Source organism: Temnothorax longispinosus, chromosome 6 (genome assembly GCF_030848805.1).
Source record: "Temnothorax longispinosus isolate EJ_2023e chromosome 6, Tlon_JGU_v1, whole genome shotgun sequence".
Lineage (NCBI taxonomy): Eukaryota > Metazoa > Arthropoda > Insecta > Hymenoptera > Formicidae > Temnothorax > Temnothorax longispinosus.
The window spans coordinates 13,710,653-13,722,740 of NC_092363.1; the positions used below are offsets into that span (position 1 = coordinate 13,710,653).

Genomic DNA, 12,088 nt, shown 5'->3' on the forward strand with positions numbered 1-12,088 from the left:
ACACTTAAATACTTTTAAAGCGCGTCAACTAACCAATGTTGCGCGGAGGTTGTGCGCCTTGACTTTTGTGTGAGACTCCGTTCGAACGCGAATCAATCGCAAACGGACTTGTACACGGGTGTCGCGCGCGCGCGTGTACAAGTCCGTTTGCGATTGATTCGCGTTCGAACGGAGTCTCACACAAAAGTCAAGGCGCACAACCTCCGCGCAACATTGGTTAGATGACGCGCTTTAAAATAGTTTTCAAATATTTAAAGTTACATTATGTATTACACGGTTACACTTGAGTGTTCAACTGTTTAAAGCGCGTCATCTAACCCATGTAAGTATTCTCTGCTTTAACAAAAAAAACTTCAATTTATCAACAATTTACTGCTTTAAATGTTGTGTTTTGGTAAAGCAGCGACTTTTTCGCGAAATAAAGTATTCTCTGCTTTAAAGAAAAACGTAATTAAATCGTTTATGCCTCTCAGTACTTAAAATAACTGCTATATTTTCGAAACTTTTTTTGTTTATAACTTTTTAATAAGAAGCGACCCCCGACTAAAACCTTCTGAAGGTCACTCAGGAGGGTGACCTTGACAACATATGTCAAGGTCAAGGTCATCGGAGGTCAGGCCCTAATTGTAAACATTATACCTTTATCTTTGTTGTTAGTTACGCCGATTGTATTATGTTAATTGCGCTTTGTTGGATGCGTTGAAAATCCTGAGGAATGTTGCTGTCAATCTTTCGTTGTATTAAATTATCATGAGTTATGTATTTATTGTCTTTGTTTTTAGTCACGACGACTTTTTTAATTTATTTGCGCTTTGCTGGTTGCGTTAAACTTCTTGAGAAAAGTTGTCTTGCAAAGTATATGCGTGGGCTTTTCACACGTGGAAAGTTGTAAACCCATGTGGCATCTCGGTTTTTGCTGGGCACGGAAATTTTTTTCGGGGGGAGATATTTTCCGGGGGAGATTTTTTCCGGGGGAGATATTTTCCGGGGGAGATATTTTCCGGGAGAGATTTTTTCCGGGGGAGATTTTTTGATGGGGAGATTTTTCCGGAGAAATTTTTTCCGGGAACTGATTTCCGGGAGATTTTTTCCGGGGAACAAAACGTCGGTTACGGGTTTAACACCCCTCCTCGCCTCGCTGATGGGATCAATTTTCATAATAGGATCCGCGAGGGAATTTTTATCTTTATCGAGATCAACCGACGTATTATTAGATGATGGCGCGGTGTCGTTGTTTTGGTCTTTTAGCGTATTGTTTTGCTCAGGGTCATTGTTAACACACGTGATGTTATCTGACACCGCACGTGGCGAGGTGGAAAGCGCGCTTCTTCTTCTTCTTCTTTTATTGGCCTGCGAGCTATACAGCTCAAAAATGGCCAGGACGAACCATTTGTCGTAAAAGCCGTGAGCGGCGTTTCGTATCAAAGTCGAAGGCCATAGGTGGCTCCATTACATGGTAGGCGATCAGACGCGAACTACGCGAGCGCTGCGCCGCGGCCGCGCCCGACCCATACGCGGCGCTATTCGTATGTATTTGACCGGAAATGAATGTCCGGGAAAGAATCTACCATATAAAATCGTTTGTATTTCGTATGAAGACTTTTGAAGTGCAATTGAAAAGGTTTGTGAATCATTCGTTTAATTGTAATTAATTAATTATTTTTACACCATGCATTTAGCCGAAATAGATAAATTAATAAAAGTTTTTATACGGAATCGTTTGTATTTCGTATGAAGAGTTATGAAGTGTGATTAAAAAGGTTTGTGAGTCACTCAGATAATTTTAATTAAATATTTATAAACTCGGTAATTAGCCGAAATATAGATTTTTAGTTATTCATGTTAAAAGAAGAAGGCGCTAGTGTTCCCGAAGGTCCGTCTGCAATCAGAATTAATATAAACCCCCTTGCACAATAGGCGATAGCGATAGCGATAGCGACAACGACAAGGTTGCCGACAAAGCTATACCTTTGTCGGCAACCTTGTCGTTGTCGCTATCGCTATCGCTATCGCCTATTGTGCAAGGGGTTTAAACGTTTTAAAAATTATTTTATAGTGAAATAAATAAATATACAGACTAATAAGCCTGTAATTATAAACGATAGTTGCTAATTAAATTTGTGACTCATAATTCCGTCTTGCAGAGGACCGAGGACCTCCGTAACGAGATCAAAGATGTACCAGCTGTGCAGGGTGAAGAGGTTATCTCAAACGCCCTGCCACAGCCCAATTGAGCGACTCAAATGTCATTACCGCTGAGAAGTACTTCTTGCCATTTGAATCAGTATGTCAGAGCTAGTCACTACGGATTGTGGTGACACAGCACTGGACTGCCTGCAGAAGTCGCATATAGCCATCTCATTGGCAATGTGCCTGATTCAACGGAGCTTAACAAGCTGCTGATTGTGCGCATTGTCGAGACAATCTGCGGTTGCTTCACCGGTCCACAGATCAATAAGGGTGTGCAGCTGCAGATTATTAAAGCTCTGCTGACTGTAATGACAAGCCAGCATGTGGAGGTACACGAGAGTAAGGTACTGTTATTAAACAATTCGTACTGTTTACAACGTTTACTTGGCATCGCGCAACCTGGTGAATCAAACAACAGCCCGTGCGACTTTCACGCAGATGATTAACGTGATCTTCGCGCGAATGGAGACTCAGGCGGAGGAAGAGATCGTGAGACTTGATGGGGAACATCAGCAGGAGGGTTCTGTCATAGCAAACGGCGAAACTGAAGCCGAGGTTAGTCCAAAGAATGCTCCTAGTAATGATAACATTGATTCTCAAACAATTGTCAAGAGTATTCTTGATGATGTGGTAAAATCCGTGGTGCCATTGGAAGAGGAAGTCAGTTTGGAGAACGGCAGTCCGGAGGACAACGGTGACGAGGCAGCTGCTGAGAATGACAACATGATAACTGCAAAATTCACCCATGTGCTGCAAAATGATGCAGTCCTGGTGTTTCGCGCTCTCTGCAAGCTCTCTATGAAACCGCTGCCGGACGACACTCCCGATCCAATATCGCACGAGCTCCGTTCCAAAATCTTGTCGCTTCAGTTACTTCTGGGAATCTTGCAGAATGCCGGTCCAATATTGCGCTCTAACGAGATGTTTGTTATCGCCATTAAACAGTACTTGTGTGTCGCGCTGTCGAAGAATGGCGTGTCTTTGGTGCCGGAAGTGTTCGAGCTGTCGTTAGCGCTGTTCCTGGCGCTGCTCGCCCGTTTCAAGATGCACCTCAAGATGCAGATTGAGGTGTTCTTCAAGGAGATCTTTATGAACATCCTCGAGACCTGTAGCAGCTCTTTTGAGCACAAGTGGATGGTCATACATGCGCTTACGAGGATCTGTGCGGATGCCCAGAGCGTCGTCGACATCTACGTTAACTACGATTGCGATCTCTCAGCAGCGAATCTCTTCGAGAAGCTCGTCAATGATCTCTCTAAGATTGCTCAAGGTCGTCAAGCTCTGGAGCTAGGTGCATCGCCAAATCAGGTGCGTTATAAGAAAGAGGATGACAGGATAAATGTATTATTTGGAACAGAGAATGTTCTTCGAAACAAGCAATATAAAGTTTTGTTTGTAATATTAGTGTCTTGCTCTTTCAGGAGAAATCCATGCGCATCCGTGGTCTCGAGTGCCTCGTGTCTATTCTGAAATGCATGGTGGAGTGGAGTCGAGATCTTTACGTGAATCCCAGCGTGCCAGCGGATCAGCAACCATTGTCACATCCACCGGATACGACGCCGGAGATCCCGCTACCGCGTTACGGCAGCGCTGGCAGCCTCTCGTCGGCCAACTCCAGTCTCCAGTCTGACTGGCAACAAAGAGGTGCCGGACTCGCCGGAGCAGTATGAAGTACAGAAACAACAAAAGGAGGTATGGGAGGCCGGTATCGAGATCTTTAGTCGGAAGCCCGGCAAGGGTGTGCAGTACTTGCAGGAGCAAGGACTGCTCGGTACTTCGCCGGAGGACGTGGCCAGGTGGCTGCACCTGGACGAGCGGCTCGACAAAACCGCCATTGGAGACTTTCTGGGCGACCATAATCATAACCAGGTGACGAGGAAAAAACAATTGAAATTAATAGACTATACTAATTATAGACATAAATAGCGACCATGGTTGATCAACTCTAAATCATGTTATGATTATTGCGCGATAATTATGTTAATTAATTAAGATAATGACTAATTTTGTTATACCGTTTGCACAGGTAATGTACCATTACATCGATCAGATGAACTTTGCCGAACGCGATCTAGTAACCGCACTCAAGTATTTCCTGGAGGGCTTTCGGCTGCCCGGCGAGGCACAGAAGATCGACCGACTAATCGAAAAGTTTGCCAGTCGCTATTGCGAGTGTAACCCTAACAACGGCCTCTTCACGAGCGCGGATACAGCCTACGTTCTCGGCTTCTCAATTATAATGCTGTCCACCGATTTGCGCTCGCCGCAGATTAAGAACAAAATGACCAAAGAACGATACATCAAGTATGTATAGCAATTTTTAAAGTTAATTATAATTAAAAAATTATGTTTTACATACATATAATTATTAATATTGAGAAAATTTTATTGTATTTAAGTTTATCTTTGTTAGTATATTTTTATTAATTTTTTTAAATTATATTTTATTATTATTAATATTATGTAATAATTACCAATAGGATCTACGATGAAATCGCTGGCAACGAGATTAAGATGAAGTCGAACCCTAATAATAGCCGGCTCGCCGGCAAACAGCTGATATCTAGTGAAAAGAAACGACGATTGTTATGGAACATGGAAATGGAAGTAATTTCTACGGCGGCGAAGAATTTGATGGAATCTGTCAGTCATGTTCAGGCATCATTCACTACGGCGAAGCATCTGGAACACATGCAGCCGATGTTCAAAATGGTCTGGACGCCATTCCTCGCGGCGTTCAGCGTCGGACTTCAAGACTGCGACGATTCAGAGATCGCGTCGCTCTGCTTGGACGGTATCAGGTGAGAAGAAATCGGAGAAACGAAGGAAAATAGATTTATACGGCTGTGCCTTTCGTGCTTTATATTATTTATATGTTATATATATTTTAGATGTGCCATTCGTATCGCCTGCATCTTTCATATGAGCCTCGAGCGCGATGCCTATGTACAAGCTTTGGCAAGATTCACCTTGTTGACGGCTAATTCACCAATTACGGAAATGAAGGTGAAGAACATCGATACCATCAAGACTCTCATCACAGTAGCTCACACCGATGGCAACTATCTAGGCAGGTCGTGGCTCGATGTCGTCAAATGCATCTCCCAGTTAGAATTGGCGCAGCTGATAGGTACTGGAGTACGGCCACAATTGCTGGGCTCACCGTCAAAACCGCACTTTCTCTCGCCATTGGCGAATTTCGGTAATCTCGCACACTCTGCCAGTTCGCACCAGACCAACAATCTCAACTTGAGCTCGTTGGACCCCAGCGTGAAGGAGTCCATCGGTGAAATTAAAATTCCATAGATACACACGTTTAGAAATCGGTGTACAATCAATATATGAAGATGTAATGTGTGATACTAATAGAGGGCATACAGTACGTGCCGTATGTGAGAGCTTTCAACCAGCAAAAGATGCTGAATTCAAGGTGATAGCTCACATGATGCCGGATTTACTAAATGTCGATTAATTTACCAAATAATTACTACGTTTACGCGTTATTATGTAACATTAGCAAAGACTGAATCAGATTATACGTAAAGTGTGGCTTTATCTTTATTTGTAACTCTATTGTACAATTTCACAGGACATCGAAAAAAAAGAAACGTTTAAATATTCTTTATGTCACACGTGCATGGAAAGTGGCCTATTACGCACGCTACACGCGCGTGATAGGCCACTTTCCACGCACTTGCAACATAAAATAGGGTATGCAAGCCGTGCTGGAAGATGAAAATTCCCGGGTGCGGTGACCGCACTCGCCTTCGGCTCGTGCGTCAACTCCGCACCCGTGAATTTTCATCTTCCAGCACTTGTTGCACAAATAACTAATAATTTATGTGTAAACAATAAAGAACTTATAGAGATTGATAACCATTTAGCAGGATAAACTGTGTTGGCGTACTCTTTCTACATGCGTACCTTCCCCAAGAGCCGAGACTCGAACTAGATCCGTGAAAAATATCGCCACTTTCGTTGAGTTTTTGTACAGTTTTACTCTAGGAATATCGCGAGAGAAAGAAAGATTTTTATCTGAATTGATCGACATAAAGAGAGAGCATATAGTAAAGAAGCTAGCTTTCGAGAATTTAAACGCATAATACTTTGTTATACTATGAGCAAATTAGTTTACGTCACTCTGTCCAAGCTTTAATATTAAATTACTAATAATATATCGATATCGGTAGTATAATAATAATACATTTAAAAGCGCTCAATTTAAAAGTAGGTCCTCTGCAAGATGGAATTATATGAGTCACAAACTTAATTAGCAACTATCGCTTATAATTACAGGCTTATTGGTCTGTATATTTATTTATTTCACTATAAAATAATGTTTAAAACGTTTATATTAATTCTGATTGCAGACGGACCTTCGGAAACACTAGCGCCTTCTTCTTTTAACATGAATAACTAAAAATCTATATTTCGGCTAATTACCGAGTTTATAAATATTTAATTAAAATTATCTGGGTGACTCACAAACCTTTTTAATCACACTTCATAACTCTTCATACGAAATACAAACGATTCCGTATAAAAACTTTTATTAATTTATCTATTTCGGCTAAATGCATGGTGTAAAAATAATTAATTAATTACAATTAAACGAATGACTCACAAACCTTTTCAATTGCACTTCAAAAGTCTTCATACGAAATACAAACGATTTCATATGGTAGATTCTTTCCCGGACATTCATTTCCGGTCAAATACATACGAATCGCGGCGCTGACGATCTCCGCTCCATACATGGAGAGAGGCTTAAGGTTGGAGATCCATCGACTTACAAGTTGTGAGAAGGAGACGGATAAATTAATGGGAGGGATTGCTTAAAAATAGGATTGCTGAAATATCTTTGGGTGAATAAGGGAAGATTTCCCCTATATACTTAGTTAGATAGGAAGCTTTACTAGAATATAAAGTGCAATTAAAAATGACATGATTTATGTCCAGTTTTGGGTTGCCACAAGGGCAGGCTCCGGAGTCAACTATGTTTTTTCTAGCTAAGCTGTAATTGCTATGTGGTATTCTGAAATCAGGAGTGTATCCTTTCCTAGAAACTTCTTTAGCAGTTACGTCTGCAATCTCATTACCGGAGATATCCCTATGGGCCGGAATCCATACTAGGTGAAGGTCAGTTCCTCAGGGCTGCGTTCGGAAACGTCACCCGGGTATACACGGGTATACTCCCTTCTCCTTCTAACTCGCTGAGATAGAAAGAGAAGGAAGTATACTCGTGTGCACTCGGGTGACGTTTTCGAACGCAGCCCTGGTAGAGAGTTGAAGTATTTTCTCTTTAATCTAGGGAATTATATAGTTCTGCTGTTTCGTTGCGTTTGAGCAGATATTCTCTAGGACACTCTTAAGGTTTGTTTGCGTCGCACGCCCCACCATGCTCCTACTCACTCCAACGCACTCCAAAAACTCATCTGCTCCAATCGCCACCCTTTACCCGTGATCCAAGTGTCTCTGGTGTATATTGGAGTATGCGACGCGAACAAACCTTTAGAGTCCGAGAAGATTACGACCTTTTCGAAATCTTGTTGCCCAATAACAATAATAGCTTGAAATATAGCCCAAGCTTCGACTGAGAAGATAGTGGTTTCCATTGGCAATTTATGTCGAATTTTAATTTTCAAGTCCGGAGAGTAGATACCTACGCCTAAGAATCCTGAATCGTCTTTAGAACCATCCGTATAGAAAGTGACGGCGTTCTCCCGCAATGCACCGTGGAGCGGAAGCTGTGATTAAACACCGGTAGAGAGACATCTGATGAATCATTTCCGTTTTTTCCAATAATAGTTCGATAAAATTTGTACGAAGGTATGTACTTGCAGGCCTTTTCACAAGCTTTTAAAGGTCTGGTAATTAAGATCAGATCGTCCAAGCTGATAGTGACCGGAAATTCTTGGGCAATGTTTTTAAGAACCAGTTTCGACGTTAAGTATTTATATCTGAATTGCAGGGGCGGCTTTTTAGTTTCGTCTAGCAGCACGTTGATTGACGTGGATTGACGATATTCAAATGCTATTCTGACGGCCTTGTACTGAATGCGTTGAAGAGCTTCAAAGATGGTAAGATTGCCAGCTAACTGAAAGACTTGACATCCGTAGTCGATGTTATTTCGGATGATGCCTCTATATATCGTCATAAGTTGTTGGGGATGAGCACCCCACCAAACTCCGGCTAGGGCGGTCATAATGCCAAGAGCTTTTCTACATTTACTTATGACGTGCGTAAAATGCGGTTTACCACTTAATTTGTAATCAATATACACCCATAGTTTAACGACTTCACAATATCGGATTGAGTTCTCGTTAATGACAATGTTAGGAAGTGGAAAGCGCGCGACTGATATTGTCGAGGACGGTCATGTTGGGCCTATGGGGCCGTGGAATGACAGAGCGAGGGGGGGAGGGAATCGCGCCATCCGTGCCCCTCGAATCTTTAGAGTTTCGTGTTTTATTACATTTATTTTTATTTTTACCTCCCATATTTGTTTCCAAATTCTGTAATGAATCAACCGAGTCGTAATCAAAATTTGATGAGGGTTCACGTTCTCTCGACGGAGAGCGAGAACGAATAATAGTCGAGTTGACGGGGCTCACGGGCAAGTTGTGCGTGATAATCTCGCTATTGAGATTACTAGTGATAAGTGAAGTCGTTGGACTCACTTAATGATGTAAAAAGCCTCTGTTGAGTGAGGGTGGCCTCGCTGGAAACGAGAATGTACGTGGCCGAAGCCGCCTGCATCTCCTTGATGGATTTCGTATCGGTTGAAAAGACTCGCGAAAACAGCACTATAAAGTACGAAAAGTCATAAAACCCGGAATACCGGCGAATAATGTTCGGAAACGAGCAATATACACCAAACACTTTATATAAAACCCGCGCGGCACAAGGTAAAATCAGCCGGAGCAAGAATGCACTGGTACTAATGCGCAGGATCGCGGGAGAGGGAACGACCGACGTCCGCACGTTACCACGGTTCAAGCACGAATGCGCGAATCCCCATAAGAGCCGTAATGGCATGTCTTTTTACCGTTGTAGGCCGTAGAAGGCGTCGATTCTAGATGGGGCGTGGAGAGACGGCCCTCGCGAGTATGCGCGGTGCCCCGCAGCCGGAATTTACTTCTTCTTCTTCTTGTGGAATGGCCTTTAAGCAGTACTGCTCCAAATATGGCCAGGACGAACCAATAGTCGTATGAGCCACAGCGGCGTGTCTTGTCTCTGTTGTAAGCCGTGAGGGCGTCGATACCAAATAGGACGTCAGGTGATGGCCTCCGCGGACGGGCGCGCGCCCGGCGTGCCGCGGCCGAAAACGGTACTCGAATGACGCTGACAATACCCGTTCCCGCCGGGAGGGGAACTAAGGTTAAAGTTTCATGGAATTGCAAGTTGCGAGTAGGAGGCAAATGAATTGATGAGAAGGATTAGACAAGAAAAAGAGAATGTCTTTGAGGGAGTGAGGAAAATTTTCTTTAATATATTTGAGTAGATAGAAGGCTTTCTCGGAAAACAGTTCGCAAGCAAATATTATATGGTTAATGTCCTGGATGGGGTTGCCGCAAGGGCATGCCCCAGAGTCTATGATGTTTTTTCTGGCTAAACTGTAATTCAGATTGTAATATCCGCTACGCAGTCTGTTGACTAATACTATCTTTTTTCTCCTAAAAGGCTTTTTATAAAACCATGGACGGTCCTTACTCGAATGAAAATGATTGTAAAAATAGACGCCTTTGTGGGAACCACGACAACGGAGGTATTCATTAATTAGCTCGCGCAGTTTACGTTTAAAGATCGAATAGAAGTCACTGTGCGGTATTCTAAAGTCAGGAACGTCGCCCCTTCTAGAGGCTTTTTTAGCTATTTTATCCGCCCGTGATTCCTCGGTGGGAGGGAATCCAGGCTAGCTGAAGATTGATATTTCTGCAGGAGATCTGATACATTTTTTCTTTAATACGAGGTATAATGTAATTCTGTTGATTAGTGGCGTTCGAGCATATGTTGTCCAAGACGCTTTTGGAATCCGAAAATATTACCAGGTCCAATTGCCCAATGACCAAAAGCGCTTGAAGGATAGCCCAAGCTTCAGCCGAGAAGATGGTGGTTTCAATTGGCAGTTTGTGTTGCAGTTGGAAATCCAGATCGGGCGAGTATACGCCAGCGCCCACGTAACCTGAGTCGTCTTTAGAGCCGTCTGTATAAAAAGAAATCGCATTCTTCTTCAGATCCTGAGTACGTTCGAGGAAGACTGAATTGACGTTTTGGATATCAGGGTGGAAATGGACGGGAGTGTAGCGAATAATGTGAACTAGTGAATTGAAGGAACAATGTATTCTTTCGGTTTTGCCTAGGATGGATTGGAAGTGTTTGTAGGAAGGAATGTGTTTGCAGGCTTTTTCGTGTCGGCTGGGATGTCTGGTAGTCGTAATTAGGTCATCCAAGCTAATGGTCACCGAGCTAAATTCTTGACTGATATTCTTGACTAATTTAGAGGTGAGATATGTGAATCTGAACTGCAGCGGGGGCTCCTTGGCTTCGTCTAATAAGATGTTAATGGGGTGGACTCCTATAACCAAATGCCGTACAGATGGCTTTATACTGGATTCGCTGCAGTTGCTCAAAAACGGTCAAGTTGCCATAGAGTGGGAAGACCTGACACCCATAGTCAATATTGCTACGAATGATGCCCTTGTAGATTGTCAAAAGTTGTTGCGGGTGTGCGCCCCACTATATTCCAGCCAAAACCTTCAGAACGTTGAGAGCTCTTCTGCACTTACTGATAACATATTCGAAATGGGGTTTGCCGCTGAGTTTGGTGTCAATCATGACACCCAAAAATTTTACCACTTTGCTGTATTGTAGAGGACTGTCGTTGATAATTAGGTCTGGCACAAAAAGGGGTGTTTTGTGCTTGCGTGTGAAGATCATTGCCTGCGATTTAGTGGCAGAGAGGGAGAGGCCTTTATTTAAGAGAAAGTCCGTGATTTTTTGTATGGATTCATTGATACTTAGGATAGCCTTGAAAAGGTTTTTGTTAGTGGAGTATATGACTATGTCATCCGCATACAGGAGTATTTTGCAATCTTTATTGATCAATTTGACGATATCTTTAATATATATATTAAATAGCGTTGGGCTAAATATCGAGCCTTGCGGGGTGCCCTTTCTGGCAAATAGAGGGCCGATTTTACTGCCATTCTGGATGTAGAAAATGTGTCTGCTTCCAATGAGGTTAAGGATAAATTTGCGGAAGTTGTTGTGAGCGCACAACGCACTTGGCAACCGAATTGCCAAGTGTCAGGGAAATTCGACCCTAGCGACTAAAATCGTCAAGACCAAAGGTCCATCGAGGACCGATATCGCTGACGCGAAGGTCAGCGCGGAGCGCTGACCACACAGGTTAATGCTACCGCGGGCGATCCCGAGGTAGCAACGGGAAACCAATATAAGACCGCCGAATCGAGCGATTAGTCAGTCGGTCTGAGAACTCCACGACGTCGCGTTGAAACATCTACGAACGCTAACGAATCGCGAGACGGGAACATTAAATAAAGAACACCTCGTCCAAGCCAAGCTCTAGTGTATTTAATAAAGTGTTAAAGTGGTGTTTAACAAAGTGTGATCATTAACCGAGCCCGTCAGACGCCCTCATCCCGATCCTTCCGAGCTCGCGAGCGGAGCACGATCCCTTCAGCCGTCTGAACGGCTAACATTGGTGGCAGCGGTGGGATCTGCTCCATCTACTCGCGCAAGAGGACCGGACTTCTGAGCTCATTCACACGCCTGAAACAAAACGAGTTCGATTAACAATCGGTGGCAACATATCCCGGAGAGGAAAAGCCAGCCGAGACCCGAGCGAAAAGACGGTAGCAGCCGCGAGTGCAGA

The 12,088-nt window shown here is 43.3% G+C and overlaps 1 protein-coding gene and 1 pseudogene across 1 annotated transcript; one reads left to right on the top strand and one right to left on the bottom strand.

Annotated features, from left to right (window-relative positions):
* The first annotated feature begins 750 nt into the window (after positions 1 to 750).
* LOC139815418 (brefeldin A-inhibited guanine nucleotide-exchange protein 1-like) lies at positions 751 to 6,083 on the top strand (annotated as a pseudogene).
* A 3,984-nt stretch (positions 6,084 to 10,067) lies between these two features.
* Positions 10,068 to 11,130, bottom strand: LOC139815419 (uncharacterized). Its single transcript, XM_071782348.1, has 2 exons — positions 10,980 to 11,130; positions 10,068 to 10,768 (listed from the first exon to the last, which is right to left on the bottom strand). The coding sequence occupies exons 1-2, from the start codon at positions 11,128 to 11,130 to the stop codon at positions 10,068 to 10,070; spliced, it is 852 nt and encodes a 283-aa protein (XP_071638449.1).
* Positions 11,131 to 12,088: the final 958 nt, after the last annotated feature.